This window comes from Opisthorchis viverrini (assembly GCF_000715545.1).
Source record: "Opisthorchis viverrini unplaced genomic scaffold opera_v5_243, whole genome shotgun sequence".
NCBI classification, from domain to species: Eukaryota; Metazoa; Platyhelminthes; class Trematoda; order Opisthorchiida; family Opisthorchiidae; genus Opisthorchis; species Opisthorchis viverrini.
This window is the reverse complement of record NW_008751899.1, coordinates 681303-702001: the sequence shown is the minus strand read 5'-3', so window position 1 is coordinate 702001 and position 20699 is coordinate 681303. Positions and strand designations below refer to the sequence as shown.

The 20699-nt window shown below is 41.9% G+C and overlaps 1 protein-coding gene across 1 annotated transcript in view; it reads left to right on the top strand.

Moving 5' to 3' along the window:
• Positions 1-20699, top strand: part of T265_14693 (hypothetical protein) — a gene marked incomplete at both ends in the record, with an annotated part of 55709 nt that overhangs the window by 21904 nt on the left and 13106 nt on the right. The window contains 7 exon segments of the mRNA XM_009174812.1: positions 1094-1240; positions 2266-2466; positions 7141-7526; positions 13959-14141; positions 14231-14338; positions 19057-20100; positions 20305-20353. Of these exon segments, the coding sequence (XP_009173076.1) occupies positions 1094-1240; positions 2266-2466; positions 7141-7526; positions 13959-14141; positions 14231-14338; positions 19057-20100; positions 20305-20353 (2118 nt within the window).

The window sequence follows — 20699 nt, the reverse complement described above, 5'->3', positions numbered from 1 at the left end:
GACTTTTGTTTGGTTAGGCTGCTGAGTGGAAGTTTTTTCATCAGCAAATGGCCTGGTTTCATTGGTTAGACAAAAGATTTGGGTCAGAATAGAAACTTAGTACAAGGAACCAGTTTTGGAAGATTAAAAGGATTTTGAATGAGACTTGGCCAACTGACTAGTTATTCTGAGCTGACTTCTTGGTTTCTTGTAACTATAATTAGAAGTACAAGCGATGATTCGGTAGATTTCCTGTGCAGTCTGTTAATCATTATCTCCCCATAGCCACACAGTTCCATCACGGAGTGACTGGAGTTCACCATGACGTGATGATTTGTGTGCCTTCGCGGTTGAACAGTACTGAAGAGAGTTCTTGTGGCACTCACCTAGTCTGTCATACCAATTTAGTCAATCATTAGATGTCCCAGCAACAGTCTCCTATTCATCCAGGTTTGTGGATTCAGCATATGGGACGACTTGTTTTTAGGAAAAAGTGGATACACATATGTTCTCTCAAAATGCAGTCTTGCGACCAAGCTTTTGAGCCAAATACGAAAGTCGATGTGGCTAATTGTCTTCATTTGTTGGCTTTTGCAATTAGTGTGACGCCACACTGGCCGTCAGTTTTGTCTTAAGCGTGGTCGCTTTTGTATGGCAGCGAACCATCAGTGTTTAGATACTGACGCTTGCTGTCGGTGACGATGCTGTCAAGTCATATAGATGTGAGGGTAACAAATACATTGTTGTTATGCTTGGGTTTCTTATATCGACATATCAGCATATCACTGGTGAAAATGGACCTGCCCCTTGAATCGATTCTCAATGTGTGGCCAAATGAGAAAAAACTTATAAATCCGCCCAGCTATTGACCGTTCTCTAATGCTTTTTATGTGCGGATCACCAAACTTCCGGCAAATACCAATGAAGTAGTAAATTGACCTNCCCTACAAAGGCCCAGCTGGATAGACACAGTATTTAGGGAAACGAATTTCTCATCAGAACGACTATTTTCACTGTTTTTATCTCGTGCCATATTATTCAGGATGTTATTCCTTTTCCTATGTGTTCAAGACACTATTATGTCTATCCACCCTTACGGGTGTCAACACAAAAGACAATCGTTCAGCTGTAACACGCTTTCGGTGCCTAGCTGCAATACCACCCGAAGGAAGCACGAGGGCTGGGATACTTCAAGGTTACACAAGCCTGAGAGGTGAAATCGAGATACAGAGGTCGAGGTCGAATCACGGAACTTTCGGTGGTCAATTCACGCTATAACCACTGAGCAGTCTCGCCGTCGTCTAGGCGTACAAATGCGAGCGATGACTTGGTTGCGAGCGGCACTTTTTGATAGTCCGGTTCTCAACACTGTAAATTCCCTGCTTTTATCTTCGGCACATATATCGACAAAACACTGAAAACTTATGGATATATATCTGTTCAAACGGGATTGTGCCGACTCGGCCGGATAAGTAGATACAACCAGGTATCTCGTCGTGATATACCTATTCAAAATAATCTCTTATTTATCATTCTGTTACGTTCGGATGGGGGTAGTTTAAATTCAGACAGCATAGGCATATCCACTAAGGAACATTACTCCGTTTTTCGGTGAAACAAAAGCCGATTACGATCGTGAGCTGTCGTTCGCTTTTATTCCTCATTCACAAGCCCCAATCGTGCTCTACTACGGAGTAGTCGCGACCTTGGGTCATTAATTGATTTGCCAACAAATAGACAGGTCAGACAGGTTCTTTTATGTGTAAAACATAGATCTGCAAAGACCCCACTGTTAACAAATTTTACTTTGACTCAAAGTTCAGAGCAACTTAGTTTCCACACCATTGCAGATAGTCTCTCATTAGGAGACATTAAATTTCGAAAAGTGCAAGACTAGGTGGTGGCGATGGCTTGCTGCTGTTCAGAATATTGACGTAGAAGGCGTGAACGTTGCAAATCTCTCTGGGGAAACACAAGAGTCATCTGGTGTTGTGGATGAAAATGCGTCAAGAGTTGTGAAAGTCGTGTTTAGAAACTCAGCTCCTCTGTTTGCCACTGTAACGATGAATGCAGTTGTCTTCTGATAGGGCTGACTGCAACAGTTGGGAGAAAATGAGTCAACCAGATTTTGAACCAGCTAATCACAATTGCTTTTTCTAAGTTTCATAATGTGGAGGTCCAATATTATTTTTTAATCGACCTAAAAGTCGCTTTTTCTTATCCGACCTGTCGTAAGCTTTTGATCTTGATGTGGCCTCGGTATATGGTTTCTTCTTTCACCCACAGGCTTACCGGATCCCCCAACAAACGTCCAACTGGAGCCAGGTCCCCAGGATGGCATGCTGCTTGTCACATGGTTGCCGGTTCCACAGGATCAGGGTGCAGCTGCAGCTGCAACGGCAGCCGGTGCCGGCATAACTCTTCCCGTACAAGGTTACACCGTCTGCCTTAACGAAAATTCTCTCGTGGAGGTTGCGGAATCTACAAGTAAGTGCCCGATTTATCAATTTAAATAGTTTTGTCCGTTTCAATATATCACCTCTACACCAAGCGCCAAGAACCAGCGGGCAAACTTTCAGTCACCGAAAAATCAGAAAGCGCGGAGATACAACCAGACATTGGGGGCGGTGACATAATAAGTTGGTTTGTATTGCATTAGTTTGATTATTTAAAGAAACGAAAACTGAAAACCCATGAAATGAAGAATATAACTCCGATGCATAAGCGCCACTGATTGTTTGAATGAGCTTTGTCTGCAAGTACCATTAACCATTAAATCCCGGGACCCCCTCTGAGAGACGTCAGTTGTCAACCCGACTTATTTTACTAGTTATCACCTCCCTGTTTTGTTACAAAATCATGTACTGTCTTTCTTTCGGTAGTTTTTACGTGGAATGGGGCCTGAAAGAGGGTCATGCGAGGAAGGCGGTCCTCTGGTATGCATGGCGCATGTCCTGCAAGGTATTATCAGTTCGTCGCATGTGGATTCCTTCCAACCAAACACATTTGTCGTACCCCGGAAACGTTGATCTGACGTTCCTACAGGAATAAGCCCATGCATCCAACACACCAGTGGTCAAGCACTGACAACCTTGGTGCGTCTTCTGCGCTTGGAGGCTGGGTTTCTGAACCATAACTCAGTAACGACCGCAATACCGTAGTGTATACTATGCTCTTGACAGACGAACCAAAGTTCTTTCTGCGCCGTGTGTGTCGCAGGCTGGCACGACTGCCCTGGCCTTCCCGATTTCAGAATTAATACCATCTTCAGTACGTCCACTGCAACCTATACAATTGCATGGGCAAACAAGTCTATCTATTACTTCGATTGTTTTCTCTGTAAGCAAGAATTTGGGTTTGATCCCACCCACTCTCAGGGCAGCACTTCACACTTTGCAGACGTGAAGCGCGTACCAAAGCCTTCAGCAGAACTATTTAGGTTAAGTTGCATCCTTGAAGGATGTGAAACACGTAGATTAATATAGTCCATATCCTCAGTTTGTGTTAGGAGGCAGTCTGGTGACATTTTGATCTTCCAGGTTCTAGAAGCAGTCAGCAAGGTTGGGAACATCGAACCAGTGATAAACCTGAGGAGGACAGCGACCGAGTGCAGACTTCTATTACACCATCATGAGGAATGAGCTTAGGTGAATGCTTGTTGTGTACTCGTATGTACTTGCAACAATCAGTATAAAGTGCCAACCTAAAGGATAAAAACTGAGAAGGGCCACCTTTGATCATCAGCCACGGCCGTACTAACAGGGTCAAAAGCATCTATCAGCTCAAGAAAACAAATAAACCTTAGACATTCATAGAATAGGGCCAGTATACTCTCAGCCAGGGCAAGTCTGGCCTGATTCTTACTAATTTGTCCGTCTCGGCAACCGATCAACTTCTAAGACAATACCTTGGAGGCTGCCGCTACCAGACTAATGCGGTGATGGTCGTTGAATGATTTCTCACTTCTTTTTAAGCTTTCAACCACAGCAAAGGCCTTCATACCACCATCCTAATTTCATTCCAACTTTATCATATTGGAACTGTCACACTGCGCGCCTTTCAAGCTATTAGCACGAGGCAGGACGCTGATCAACCAGGAGGTAGGTGTTCAGTTGCTTTGGATACATGATGTTTTGCGCTAGATTCCTGTCGTTGATGAGGCTGATTTGGAAGTAATATTCAGAACTGACGAGTTAATTTAGATCTGTCGAAGCGGACAAGAGGAACAGCTCCGGAAAGTGTTCGGTCCGTTGCTCAAGACAACGATTCTACGAACTGATTGTTGTCCCATCTTTTTTGCCACTCATCTCGTTATCACCATTCTTATTTTAGCTGACTGACGAAATCAGCTTAAATGTGTACGTGTAAAATCCATCTCCAAGCTTATGCTCTCCAGACGGTCGCCATCTTGACCACAAGTTGCTGGTATGTCATTTTTGCAGCAGTAATTTCTGCTAATCTCGCTAATATTCATTTTTTCACTTGGGCGGCCTGGGCAGGCAAACTACTCACCTTCTAAACAACCTTCCTTATCAGCGGGGCTATGCGTTTCCAATAACTTTCTAGCCAGGGCACCTGGTCACTTTTGACTCCTGAAATTCCCCCAAATTGGAAGGAGCTCTGGTGTTTTGCCGTGTACAATGAGCTGATAACCGAGCCTATACAAGGGCCTGGTCAGAGTCAATCTGTATATGGTTGTCAAGTGACAGCCAAATAATCTAACTGAGTTCAAAGATGGTCTCCAGACAAACCATTTTGAGAGCTGATTTTGAAAGTTTGGTTCGAAAGTTTGGCCAGAAACAGATGATGCTCAACACACAAGCGATGAAGCCTCCGGCTGTTAATGGTGAGCTTGGTAATGACTCTAAATTTATCACCCACTTATGCTTCCCCGGTATTTAGTTGTACAAATTGGGTGACATAACAAGCAGGAACATGCACTGATCCTGTCTGAACCAGATAACATTACAGCCCAAAGGCGACTTTTCACTGCGATCCAGTCCACATCAACGGTTTTGGTCTTGAGGCCTTTGCACCATGATCGTCAGATTTTCGAAGAATGAAATGTAGATAATCTGACTTCGTTCTAAACGGTATGAGGCGCACAAACAAAGTCAAACTTTGTATGCTTGTTTTGAGGGGACTGCGTACATCTGTAGAAAGTGGTTCAAGGTCTCAGCATGCTCAATTTTATTCGGAACGTACTGGATAATTTGTCACCGAACATGATCAACCGTTAGAGGGCAGGATTGTGTAGTCTTCAGAGCCCAACTTGTTTGACTTATCCTTCCTGACAGAAAGATAGCATCGCCGCTTCCACAAGTATTGGTGAAACAACTTAACGTCTTTACCAAACCAACCCCAGTGTACTGTACGACTTTTCTCCAAACTGTCCTGCATTATAGTTATTCGTATTATGGGGCTTGTCGTCCTTTGCTCATCTGCCTCCCTTGAACTTTCCTGGAATCCTTGTACCTTGTGTAATAAACTGCAAGTCGGTATAGCCCACGAACTCGCCACGACCCGACTACCATGGACAGAAAGTAGATTCTGGTGGATAGATTGTAACCTACGACCTCGAAATGCACGAAGAATCATTTCTGCCAAAGAAACAAACGAGTTGGTTTATCGTACACAGGTACTTTGAAGACCGTCCAGATTTATGCGTAATGAGCAAACAAGCCCTTCACTGAGAATAATCATAATAGTGAATGCATCAGAAAATTATTCCCTCCAAGTCGCTAACTCGGGCTCCATGGCGAAATTTCACCCACCTAAATAATCACAAGCGCGAAACACCAGATATCCATTAGTGTTTCACGGAATAAGGGATTTCAGCAATATCTATTGTATTATACGATGTTTTTAAGTTCTATTACTTTAGAATATCACAGAAAAAACACACGTTTTATAATCAGAACGCCTTTTCACGGCTAAGGGAAATATAGTGAGAAGAAAATAAAACAAAAATTTGTGTGGGCCGATCGAGTTAACAAAATTAACTTGGCAACTGTTACGTGAATGTTTTGATGAAACAGCTACATAGATAATAGATTACTCTGGTAGGACGCAAAGGTTAGTCACAAACTGTTAAACAGATCATAACCCATTATAATTTAATTAAAATACATTACATATGCAACTGTGTTCATTAAATTCCGTAATTAATTTCTCGCCAACATTCTTCTTTTAGCTGACCAGTAGGAGTCATAGATGAGGCTTTTGTGGACGTGATGAACGAGTCGATTATGTCACAAATTTTAGTGTGTGAATACGGATACATGAGTTCATATGTTCAGCACAGGAATCCACCCGGTAATTATCAGCCTATAAAGCATGTGTGAACCCTTTACCAGGATTGTCCGGGGCGCCTCCGACAAAATAAAAAATATTCAGCTTAATGGTGAGGGCACGCTGCATCAGTAGATCATTCCTCAGACATGTTCCATAGCTGAGCAGCCGTCTGTAATTCGGAAGCACTATCCAGATATGCGCTGGCCTGATTTGCACTGTTTCACTGGCTTCTACACTATACCCACAGGAAAGTTTTCATCCTGGATAGCAGCCAAGAAAGGTCAACTCAGGCTTGGAAAGGTCTGGTTTCAGCCTAGCATACAATGTTCGCTGTTTTTACCAGAAACATGCATCATTCTGTGTTGATCTAGCCTCTGACTGTCGTTCTTGTTTACAATGCCTGCCACCGACTTACCTTGCCAAATTAGCTGCTCGCTGTGATGTGCCGTGAGAAACTGGTAATTTTCTCTCATGGGCACTGTGGAAGCAAAGTGCATAGTTGCTCTCCTATTTCCTGCAACCGATCAACGCTGAGCTTTCAGAAGCTACTTCATATCTCTAAAACATAACAAAGATAGTCCACTGAGAAATGTTATTTTTGTTTGATCATTTTTGTTCTTTTACCCCAATAAAAGCTAACTCATGATCAAAGAGTTGGTCGTAAAATAGAGAATATTTCTTTAAAACATGCAAACTCTCATTTAAGCGTTACTGTGCACTTGATTATGGATATATTTCAGTTTATTGTGGAAAAATAAATGGGCGTTTATTTAAACATGATCTCTTAATTGAGTTACTTTTAATGCAATTAAATTGTATATGAGTAAATTTGAGAAAACAAACCGTTCACTTCTCTATTCCTCCCAGACGATCATGCCATAATACCATTGCAGCAAATCAAATGTCATTTGGAAGCTGCTGGAACTACGAGTTCTGTCACTAGATCCAGTGAAACTGAGACTTCTGAAGCTACACTAGCTGATAACCGACAGTTAAGCCCAGATCTTCCGGATACTGGAATACCTCAGCACCTTTTTATCACGGTACACTCTACTGTTCCAAGAGAAGCAACTGAATCCAAGACCGCTTTTGCGAACTCCGAGTCTCCTATCAAATCTAACATTTTAAAAGGTGCTGCGGGACCAGGTTCTCTTCCAGTAAATCTGACCGCAGGGTTATTGTTGGCATCGGCGGGCTCGCTTCAAGCAGCAAGGCGCATCTTTGGCTCACGTCTTTCACTCCATCTTGGGATTGTAAGTCATATTGTAGAGTTCATTTTCAAATTAAACTGTGCCCTGCCAGAAAACCAAAATTTTGCGTTAGAAGCCAGAATTTGCCTATTTTTATGTTCACCTTTGGCAGAAAATGTTATAGGGGATTTTCGGATCGTGTAAAAGATAAAAAGCAGCCAGCGGTTATTAATGAACATATGCCTCAGCAACATCAAACCCATTTTTTCCTCAGTAGCCGGACTTTTACCAGGTTTACGTAGTCCAATTTGAACGGGAAGTTGTTAGCTAGGGAGGCGTTCAAATTAAAGGTTGTACTACTTGCTTAGTGAAATTAAGCCCAAGGTTGCTGAAAACCATTCAAAAGGTCAAGACATGTTTCGCCCTTCTTGGGTGTGGATGCCGATTTCCCGTCAACCTTATGTTCTACGTGAACCCAAATTTAACCGATTTCGATAAATATATCCATGGGCAGGTCTATTTGGTTTTCAGGAGAGACTCAACCAAAGGTCTCGTTTATGATACTCTCCAACATGGCATGCTGCACAAAAGCCACCTCATGTTTCAGTTGGTACAATATTCCAGTTATCCTGGTATCTCTCGTTTATGATACCCGATGAGCCCGAAGAACGGTACACCGTTCTTGGGCTATCGAAGAGTTTTCAGCGACCTTGTGAGTGGTTTCCTTAATGAAAATATACGACGATATCTCGGATATCGTACCAAATGAAACCTGAGGCGGCTTTGTACAGCACATTCTGTTGAAAGATATCTTCCATAAAAGCCCATTTGATCTGAAAATGAGTGTATTTGTCGAGTTGTCCTGTTTCTTCATTTTGCTCAATATCCAGAACCCATCCTGGTGCAATGGTGCATAAACTAGTGGATAGGAAATCATTTGCTATTATTTTACATGAACTACACGAACCTCCGATATTATTCGCGCTGAATAATAAATGCATCAGTCCACACTAACCGTAACTCTATGGGCCAAATAGAAATAATTTCTTTGGGCCTTAATTCCTCTCCACAATGCATAAAAAGTGTTACGAACCAGTTCTACTGGTTGTATGCTGTGTAGCGCTTACCCTTAAGACCATGCAACTGATTCGCACCAGGTAATATATTCAGCATCGTATTTTCCCAAACGATGTCATTTACGCAGAACCCTTAATAACAACCAATTCGCTTCGCCTATTGATATGCAGTGTCCTAGTTTCATTCGACCCCTCAATCATACTTTACCGATTGCTTGTCAGTGCTATGGACGAAGAGCACCACTCCGGCACAGTGATCTGCTTTTTGTTCAAAACATTGGGCTTCGTCCATATTCATCCTTGCCTTACTTCAGGTACTTTCTCGAGCCCTAACAACGGTGGCCGGTATGACATGTCATTAAGTTGTAAGTATTTCATTGAAAAAATGGAACTTTATCGGTTGAACAATTTCAGCAGCTTCCAAGAAAATAAGGTAGTTGGGTGGTTCTGCCGAAAGTCGCATTAGACATCCTGACAAAATCCCTCAATCAGAAATGGTTTTAGTTGGTTTTAAGGACGATTCAAAATTCAAAGTTTTTACGTGACATGTGGCAAGATTAGCCAAACTGTGTGATGGTGTCTACTGAATACAAAATTTTTCAGTACTTTCCAGGTTGACCTCGCTAGTCAACAATAGAATATACCAATTTCTATTATTCTATTTTGCTACAATTAATGTTCCCTTTTGTTACATTTTGACAAGTATTTCGAGCGGCATTCATAAAGTAATGTTTTCCTTTCGAAACAAAGCTTTACACAATGGATCTGTCATGTTTGTATTTACAAAGTTGGAACCGCGTTTGGAATGTCAGCTGGTATTTGGGGTTGGCGCATGAATGGTTATAAAACATTTATGTTTAATTTAATTCCTTATGAGTACAGAAATGAAGTTTAAACAAACATACTGTCACTGCTTCATCCGCCGGCAGCTGGCCGGGTGGATCGGTGCTTAGAGGACCTGGGAAGGTCATCCGCCTATATTTTTGTTATAGGATAGCCATCACAGACCTGGCGCACCCCCGGGGATTTTCATCTCTGCGTCAGAAGGAAGCTTCTTGAATGCAATTGAGTAGATCGCCTTCCTAACGTAAACTTCTTGAGCACCCCAAAATCACGTGAAGAGGCCGTGATTTAGGGAACGTCTCCAGAGGCATAAAGTTTGACGTGGTGTCCCTAAAAGACATTGTAAATTCAGAAGCTTTGTAGTTTTTATTTTAAGCAATGAACAATGGCACTAGTGGGCTCACATACAGTTTCCCTTTTGGATAGCGAATCTATATAGACCGTTTATTTATCAGCTTTCAACGTCTTGCTAATATTTTTTCAATGAGGCGTTCTGGTTGACGTTTTAGGTAAATTACCATCAGATTTTTTCTGGGTTCGTTTTCTGTAATACCTGAAAAACTAATTTATCCTGTCGTGTCCGATGAGAAACAAGCTGAATGTTACCTGTTGTATGACCCGGAGTTGTAAGAATAGACGCGCTGCTCTAACCCAGAGCACCTTTCTTCCCAGTAAAATGGGGAATGTGGTAAGAGAAGAATCCAGGCGCTTTGGGTGACCAAAACCTGAATGGTTGTATGCCAGTGACTGTTTGCCCAGAGGCAAGATTTGCGCCACGGTTTTGAGGAATATTTACATGTCATATTGCAAGTACAGGAGCTCCAGCTAGAAAAATTTCTAATGCAATGTAACAAATAGACCCTGGAAACGCTTACTAAGCGGCAAACAGGATGATATGGACTTTGAAAGGGCGATTACAGAGAATAAACCAGTGAAATAGAAAACAACATAATGGGCAAATATTTAGATGAAACCATAGAATTGGTGGGGGAAGGGAGATGAAACACCAAGACGTCACATCCAAACGTCTATGGTGGTTGTTTTGATTATGACATCCAGTGGAAAGCAGGTCTGGATGATCAAGGCATTGTAAGAAGTTTGAGTCCAAAGGATGGAAGCTTAGCTAGAACGGATTGTAAATGTGTGAGCACAAGCTGAGAAGCACCAGGCGTCAACTGAGTCTAGATAACGAGTGTGCAGAAATAGGTAGCACGGATATTTCTAAGGGGCTTCCGTCCTTCATGGAAAGCTCTTCGTTTGTGATGAAAGCGTAAGAATGTGTACCTGAATAACGATGTCGATGTCACAAAAAAGTGATTTCCTGCTAATGATCATAACTCTCTACTGACCGACTTGAAAACGTGAATATTTCGCTTCTGTTAAATGAGCTCATGAGTTTGAAACTTAAGAAAAATGGTTGGGTAAAGCCTGAAAAACTACCCACATCAGTAATTGGCCTTCCTAGGCTGTGTTGCGTTTTTCAGTCAAAAGACCGATTGATTTTTCATTCCTAATCAAAATGGATAAATGTTCCTCCGATATAAACGGTAGAATCTAAATATGAATAATAGAAAGTCATAAAATGGATCGTAATATGCCTTCATATCTTCCAGTATGATATGCACATAACCTCTTGTATCATGATGTAACGCTCACCCACTATTCCATGTTTGCAGTGAAATGTAATCTGTGATGTTGCAGTCTACTTTCTCTTGATCACAATGGTATATATTTATGTCCTCCGCCTCATCATTAAAAATTCTCGCTGAAGCAGTTTTTAAGATCTGCTTTCTATTTCGTGTCATCAAAATGAGTAGTGTTGAATTTGTTACAACTTATGATAACGAATGAATACTTGTGGGGTGTTCTCTGTGTTCTGAAATCACTATTAACGAAAAGGTCACGGCAGACCGACGTTAAATGAGTTATGTAAAATGATGCTTTAACAATGGATTGGTTAGCATACGTAAATACAGCTGTTTGTGTTATGTTGAGGTTTTCCGGTGGGCGTCTTTTGAATAGTTTGATGAAACTTGGTACGTCACCCTAAACAATAAGGCCCGTACTGATCGGGTCTTGACCTAATTAATGATGACTTCTCTATAGGAACTTGAATACAGTGACAAGTATCCAGGGCGAACAATGCCTAGAAATGAGTCGCACGGTGGGTAATTTTTGATCATGTGATCGGTCTTGCTGGTGTTTTTTTATGGTCAAACATGGACAGCTTCGATGTAATATCCAGTATCATAAGGGAGGAATGTTTAAGTATAAAAAGAGGGTGCGAATGAGGTGAACTGTCAGCCACAAAGTATGGACAAAACGGTTCTGTATGTTATAATATACAGAAATAAACAGGGTAGTGATTGACATATATATGTAATCAGATAGTTAATAAACCGCAAAACATTATTGATGGCTTTCTTGCAACAGTTATTATAAGAGTACTCTTTAGCAGCCATCTCGGGAAATCATTTGATTCCCTTTTGTTGTTATGACCACTTATACGGTTTAGAACAAACTCGATTGTATTCAGTGTGTGCCTAACACAACCCTCGGTCTCCATCAAAGTGAGTGGATTTTTCGTTGTTCCTTCGAAGATTCTACGGGTAATTCTTGCCACATGCTAAGACAGAGTTTACATTATCAATAGTTAACTTAAACTACTGAAGCGTGTTTAAAAATTGCCAAATTTCAAAGATGAATTAAATCGCTCATTTTTTCCGTGTTATTCTGAGTTTGTGGAATGGTAACCTCGACGTGTCAGTATAAACAGAAATGATAATGACATTCCCTATGTTATCATAAACTAAACAGATCGAAGACAAGCTAACCTATGCAGGATCACCTTGCAAAAGAACGCAATTTCGGACATTCTGTGTGGAATGATTTTAGAAGAAACCCGATGAGAACACAAGTAACCTTTTTCTGCCGTCCTTCGGAAAATCATCTGCAAAATGCTGAGTATGTCTAGACCGGGCAGTACGTTTTCACGAAGCAAAACCTCGGAATGTCCCAGACACCGCTGTTCCGTAATTTGTGATTGAGTAGAACATCAGGATTCGTTATTCACAGAGAATAGAAATGATTATTTTCTGTATGCTTCAGTTTTGAAAAAGAATATTCGTTTTTAATAGTGTGACTATTCCCCCAGTAACACTATTCGATCACTGTTTCGACCCTGTAAGATTTGAAACTACTCTGATAGTAGAAGTTTTGCTGGACAGCTTGGCACTTATTAAAACAGGATTTCAATAAAAACAGCCTCTCATTGCCTCCTGTTTACCGCAAGTTTTTCCGATCTGTTCTACACAGCAGACTAGCCAAACAGATTTCAGACAGTATCGGCAGGCGATTCTAATCTGGTGATTGATAGTGAGCTGTTGCCCAGTCGCTTGTCTATTGTGCGCTTCCGAGTCGTTTGATTGCGCATTAAAGTAAGTGTACGACTCACCGCCTTTAACAGCTGAGCATCAGTTAACAGTGGAACAACTCGTTTGCTGTTGTGACTAGCAAAATATAGGACTGTCTCTAGATACCGCTACTTGATAGTACAACTTTGTCTGCTGATTAGTGCTCTTATTCAGTCGCTTCACTGACAAGTTGTGAAAAGATCATGATCTTGTGGTAAATCAATCAGGCGTTCAATCGTTGCAAGCGAAAACGCGTTAGCGATCGGACGTGCGACATTTTAGGACAATGTCAGTTTAATCCTGGTTTGAAAATGGCGCATACAGTCAACAAAATCGAAGTAGCCATTTCCTTGACTTCACGGTCAATTTATTCACGCCCTAGAAAACCGTTCACTTACATAGCAAAGCAGATATTCTATACATAGTAACTTAATAGTCATCTGTTCAAAATGTACTGAAAACAGCACAAATACGTGCTATCCAGTTATGTGTGCTTTCCGTCGGTCTTCAGTCCGCTAAACAATGGACTCTTCCCAAAAGAGGGATCCTTTCTAACAGAAGTTCGTTTGTCTCATTTTTTTCTTTACTGCGGCTACATTACCCATCATATTCATATAACGCTTGTCTGATTAAACCCTTTTCAAAACAATCACTCTCAACCATTGCCTCTTAGGTTAGTTATCATGAATGTGCGAAATGTTGCCAGTTACAACTGACAGCCCTAAAATATGGGCTGTTTCCCGTTTTTAGGTGGCAGTGGGGTTTTGGGCCTGTTACGAACAGCTGAAAGGTCTCTTGTACCATGTGTATGTAAAACTATCAGACAGCCTTGGATTCATACCATTACTCTAATCAGGACATGTCAAGTTAAACCATGTTAAGTTGAACCATGTATGGAGGCTGTGACTTTCGGTCCAAAGTGTCAATTGGTCACGCCGTACAGCCACTTAGTGTGGTGTAACAAAAACGTGAGTCTGGCCCGAACGCCACTTTTCCATTTACGATAAGCCTGTAGCCTACTATGCTGACAATATGTTGGCAGGGCAAAATACAGATACTATCCCTGTACACTACTTCTCCTGTTCTAACGGCTTCTTTTTCTCCCAACTACCGGCTGACTTTATTCATTAGCTTCTTGATATTTTTACATGTATTCATTCCAGGACGAAGCAGCGGCTAAGCGCGCAGGCGTTCCCCTGATTGTGGAAAGAGAAATGTCAACAAGTCCCCCGCCCACTACACAAGTGGGCCATGTTTCAACTCTCGATCCCGGTCTTGTGATGGTTTCCGCAGATCTGACTGCAAGAAAGCTCAGCCCGACTGCAGACGCTATTGGGTCAGCCGAAGTAAGTTTCATTATGTGATTACTCATTTCCGAATTATTGCTGCCCTCGTTCACTAAAACCAGTTGAGATATTAAGCTGCGTTTTCGCAGTTGCGTGAAAAGACAATTGGTCCTTTTTCATCAAGAAAACTACTCACAAGGTTGCTGAAAACTCTTCGACAGCCCACGATCGGTGTTGCCCTTCTTGGGGCTCATCAGGTAGGCACACTCCCCGAGTTTCCGTCAACCTTATGTTCTACTTGAACCCAAATCGAGAACTACATTCATTTGCAAATCAATTTGGCTTTCACGAGAAACTCAACTGAATCTCTCGTTTATGCTATTCTACAACTGGTTCTACAATTGGTTCATATTTTTCCTCTCAACGTCTGCATAACATTGTCCACTGATGCAAGGTTGATGTACTTGGTACCTGCAAAAGATTACTGTGTGCTGAAAACACATTTGGTCGATCGGTTATTCAGTCAGTCTCTATAAATACGTAGAATATTTGTAACAGGACTGTCTCAGTGACATGATTTTGGCTACTGGTTGGACAACTAATTTCTTACAGAATATCCTGAAGGTTTCGTCAGAAGGTCAAGTGGGAGAACACGGTTCTCCTTGAGTTGACAAGGCAAGTAATTTCTTACTACAAATATAGTTCATTGTTTATTGCTGACATTGATCTGAAGACTTTTCAGGAGAGTGTACCAATAACTTGTGCCACCTAAGCGTTCCAGGAATGGTAGTCATCCTCCGGCCTAGTTCTTGGTACTCTGCTGATAACCGGACCCACGTTCAATCACAAAATACACAATCAAAATACCTTCATGTGATTCTTCGCCGCATCTGGAAGAGTTGATAAGCCAAAGTTTGTGAGCGCTGATTTTTCTCATCCATCCTTAATGTTATTACTTTAGTCCATTTCTATCCCACTGAGTAATCTGTTTTATAGATCAGCCAGGCGCCCAGGAATGCAACCGATTGCACTCTGTCTCACACCTGTTGCTTTGTATCCGTGTTAACTTGCTAATTGCTTGCAAAATTCAAGTTGGCCAGGTCCTAACCTTACTTTCATTTTAGTTACTCTGCCAATGTGCATAAGCCGCGCTTTTGAACCTGTGACGCAGTGGTGGTTACGCCACATCATGTGTCTGGACACTGTCGACTAGGTAAATCAGGCGGTCCAACAGCTTTTGCAGCATTTCATACCGGCTCTCTTCTACCCTCTACTTCTCAAAGTTAGTTTATTTGCTCCGTTGAATACGCGTAAACAGTCAAACACGTATCATTAGGCTGTCCGCTGTCACGAGCATTCGCAATAATCGAGGTACTAACCATTACTTATAGTGCTAAATTATGCACCGACCTAATGCAGCCGCAATTTTGTGAATAATGCTTGCAGTCAAAACCGAGACAATCTATTATCCATCGCGAAGACTACAAAGCATATTTATGACATTTTGATTCATCGAAAATGTATTTTAGTAGTTAGTGAATTTTGAGTAGGGAAAATAATGATAATGCTTAGCGCTTGTTGCAGATTTATAACGGTCACCAGATACTTCTCAGTAATGCTGGGTTTAGAACAGTAGGCGGCTTTATACAGCCTGCTGTCCCCTTTCTATTGCGTAAACATGCAATTAAAATGATCACCATTTTCGAGGTTTGGTTTTTGATTCTCTATCATTCCCTAATAGCCCTGCTGATCCAGATTGTATACAGGTCTTATTAAATCTGCCAGGTAAACGTTCAAAAGAAGCTGATCATTTAGAAGTGGCAAAACTTTGTGATCCATAGTTTGGAAAGCCTACCCAATTTCTGCTGTGTTGTGATCTCTGTGTCCTAATTCGAGCACGTGAAAAGCTGTCGGTAAGAGCTAGCCACGATTACAACGTCGAAAATTGTATTGTTGTCGGGCACATACGTTGAAGCACTTGACGCTCATCAATGCGGGACGTTGCATAACATCGGACTTAGGACATAATTTAACCGAGAATTCGGCTGAAGACAACTCAAAAAAGACCGTTGTCTGGTTCCCCATTGAGAGACGATGCTTGATTCTTGTTCCGCTTTGACTAGGCTGTTTGAACTTATTCGGAAAAGGGTAACAAGTTTTAGAGCACGAACACCAATTGGCCTTCTAAAATTTATTCAAAAAGATGTCTCGAATATATAAATCTCAAACCTGACGAAACACAGTTACTAACTCTCGTGTTAATGCAACGTCGAATCGAGAGCATGAAGCGGAATTTGGACCGGGTAGTAAGGGACGTGTTCATATCTGATGATTCGACATTTTCATGCATGTCCTCAACAACTGGCCAAGATTTTCCTTGGCCTCAAAGAGACCTCCGCCGTGCGAACCGTAACACTCCTTAATACACTTGGACAAATACCCATGCCTTAAATTTATTCAGTATGCTTCATACCCTCTGTCCTTACAACGATCTTGTTAGGGTGCACAAACAACTGTTCGAAAGTTCGCAGTTTGCAATTACCACCTTCAGTGAGTTACGTTCCGCCCGAAGATTTTCTCTTTTCTTGTGGTCGTTTGAAACTCCAATGTGGACATCCTAATATATTGACTGGTATGCTTATCCTGAAGAATGCATTCCCAAAACGGTACTCTGATGAAGAAGTTACTACTTGCAAGGGTAGAGAAACAGGTAAACTGTGTTGTTTGTGGCGCCAAAAGTGAATTTCACTGAATCATAAGGGCAGTGTGTGTGATTCGTTCAGCTTGTCTTTGCTGAAGGTGGTCCATCAAATCTAAAAACATCACTGAGCTCCAAAACTTCAATTACTTGTGCGTTTTAGCCTGGCAAGAGGTAGCTGGCTTTTCAAGGATTTCTTGTGCACTTTATCATGCAGAACCGCTGCAGCAAAGAATACTTACCAGGCTTGAGTGGTTGAAACATGCATCAGACACATCCATTCACGGTCTAGCTAAAAGGCGCTGTTTTTCATTCCGGGAACCTAATGAATAACATACCAGGGATATCCCACGACTTGACTGTGAAATGAAAGCGGCTGAATATATACTGGGTGCTGCTTGCCTTGTTGGGGCCCGTTGAATTCATCTTGCGGGTGACTAAAAACCGGAAGAACATGGCACTTTATTCAACCTCAACGGTATCTCGGATGTTCTTTTCTGGCCGAGCTACCTGAGTGATGTGTGCTTTTCGTTTTATACTGGCATCTCGCTAGGTTGGATTTGCAAAGGCTGTATGGCAGGTTGTGTTTGTCTCCTTGTTGTCCCAAGTCGTACTCACTTTGTTTTGGATCACTTTATCTAGGAGCATAGAGATTTTTCATTAAACACTATAATTTCTGTCATCTTTGTATATTTACAAGAAAACGTCATTCTCATTTGCTTACGGCACGCATTTACTACTAATAAACTGATGCCGATAGTGACCCTGATGACAAAGAAAATGCTCTCGCGAACACGTCCGCTTACTAAGGCAGCAGATCCATTAGGAAAGTCTACAAAGAATTCTTGTAAGTAAGGAATAATCAAAGTGTGACTTTTTCTTGAGAAATCACTTTAAGGAAGACAGGTCAAACCCGTATTCTTTCAGCACTGGCCTGCGACCACTAACGGCACTACGAGTTGGTGGATACTACATTAGTGTTGTCATTTGACTGTTATTTGAATAAACACGAATATGAAAAAAACAGAAGAAACCCTGTCGCCAGGGTAAGGAAATTTTGGAATTTTAATGGAGATTTAGTCGGGTAAGTGGAATCAGTTTATATTGGAAAACTGAGAAGCCGCTCAACCGCTTGTGGTCGATCGGCTGGTTGTCCAGATTACCAACCGGGAGGTCGCGGTTTCCAGACTCCCTGGGTTTTCGTGAGGTGCACACTAATGTTGATTCTTCATGAGGACGAAACAGCTGTGTATTGCTTCGTAGTTTTCTAGCGTTGAGTAGCTTTACTTACAGAACAAAATCACCAATGAACTATAAAACTCTTTCTCTGACCTTTTTGAATTCTCATAAATCCGTCAGAGTGAATTTTTTATTGGCTCATAAATGAGTTTGGGCATTCCAATGATAAAGGTTAACTGAATTTAAAACATGCATCAATTTTGTGCGTGCTTTTTGTCACGCCTTTGGAAAAAAATCGGCCGATTGATTGACCGAACAAGTCAACAGGAAATCAAAGTGAAGGTCACGCGTAGCAAATACTGCTGAGAACTATGCTTGCAAAGAGGTCGAATATTTAACAAACGTATGCTTTCTAAATGTCTCTGAAGTTCTTCAACTACTTCACAATGGAAGTCATACGCCGACTAAATTTCCACGTGAACTGAAAGAACTTTCCTGACGAGCTTGCCAGAAGCTCTTCATTAGCACATTACTGATTATGTCCTCCTACGGCTTATTAGGTGGGCCTAGTTAAGAGCCTTCACCAGTCCACTGTTCCGCTTTTACAACAATTTGTGCGCAAGTAACGATATATATACTGATTTAAAAACCAAGTGCAGAAGACTTAACTGAAAGTGCTGTATAAGCACATGATTAGTTTAAGTATTTTGCACACTTATTTTACAGATAAGTATATTTCGCTACTTGTGTGTTCAAGTGTAAGGTTGGTGAAATCTCAGGGACTAAGTCTCCTTGATGAGCCTCAAGACGGGCAAAGAGGGTGTGAGTTTGCTGAAGAGTTATCAGTACATTTATATGTAGTGTATTCTGTTTGGAATGAACTTTGTGACCTTTGTGTCTCGGATTATCAACGTTATCAAGTAGCTGGTTCAGTGAATGTACTTGACGGGATAAAGCCTCAACGAAAAAGGAGGAAGGGTTCTTTTATATATGCTGTCCTTGGCTCAGCAATATCATTCAGATATTCTTTGCAACAGATGCATTTAGAAACACCATACGGTATGTCTTGCTAATAATGAGTGATACACTTGATTTCAGGCCCTCTTAAGACGCCGTAAGTTGGATGATAACGAAGAACACTCTGCACCAAATTCCTCCCCGGAAATGAACCTGCCGGAAATAGAACGGGGTTTTCATAGAAATCGATTCAGATCACACCCCATTCACTCTTCAGAACCATGGCCCTGGCCAGAGTCACATGCTGGCCGCCCAGGCCATCCGCCGCATCTTCCAGTTACAAGACGACCCCCCACGAATTCTTCGTATGCACGAAAATCATGGCGTCAGTTCCGATCACTGTCAGATGACCATGATCCCCGTTTATTTTATGCAGAACAAATAGATTTAGATGATTTCCGCGAGGATTCAAACGATACCGCACCATCTCAAGATGTCCGAGTATCTGGCCCGAACCGCTGGTTTCGAACATCTTCACTGTACAATATCCACCAAAAAAGACCTATCCGAGGTAGACGACCGCGGGGTTCGGCAAAGAGCAGTTGGGATTTGAGAAATCTAGAAGTATCTCCGAGGTACTTAGAGGACGAACAGTTTAAAAGAGGAGATGGAATCCGATTTTGCTCAGCTCGTTGTCAACGCTTTCCAGTTGATCAGAGTTACCAAGAATATACCGCCCGCTGTGGTTCTATGCCCTGGGATGAAGTTACGCATCGCGGCGCCGCTGCGCCTTACTCAGTATTCACAAAATTTGGGCACAGGTTTCGGGACCAGTTTGAAACTGAAGTGCCTGGTCCAATCATCAGAGCATTTTCTTCGTCTTCAAATGACGACAAGTACAGCTATTATGTACCAGATATTTTTACTGAACAACGATTTAGTAGTGGGCAGGTTATGCTACCAACACGTAAGCCTGGGTATTATAGACCCCGAAGCAGAAGCGCAAGCCCACATCGACCCCAGCACCAATATGGCCCCAGAGTTGTACCAACAACTTGGGCCTCCCGCTTATTTGAGTTTGACAATCAAGTAGCTCCGGAAGCTCAAGGTTACTGGCCTCCCAATCCAAGCAGAACACATCGATCGCTGATCAGGCACGCTGGTCATGGAAGTGTCGGCAGTCGAGTATGCCTCACGATAAAATAAGTGTTGTTCCGCCCATAATATATGTCAAACAGCAGCTGCTCTCTGCTCTGTAATATGTCTTGATTTTCATGTTATGAATGTCGGACGTTGTGAATCTTTTGTAGTGAGCACAATTTCGTTGTAACTCACCCATTCTGGTTTAGTTCCTAGAACCCATTCATTCTTTTTGTGGTCATTTCGCAGCACAAAGCGCACACTTCCGGCCATCCAGTTCACTCAGTGCCCGAAATCCGTAAGTTTCCTACTCGCATTCAATTCGCGGTTTTAGGCACTCAATGACAAATCTTATGATATTCCATTTTTTCTGTGGAGAGGTTCAGTCAACAATAACGACATTAATTCATCTTCAAGAATTTTCAATGTTATTGTAAGCCTACGGTCAAACACGTTTCAGCCATGTTCATTTTTGTGCGGCTTCTCATAGGTTCTGATAAGTTGTTCGACAATATCAAATCTTCCGAGATGCGTTTTGATAAAGCCTGAATCTGCAGTGGCGATGTTGTTACAAAAAAACGCCATCCATCTCAAACATTTATCACTGAATGCGCATAGAAAGTTCGGTTCATCTGCCGCTTGAC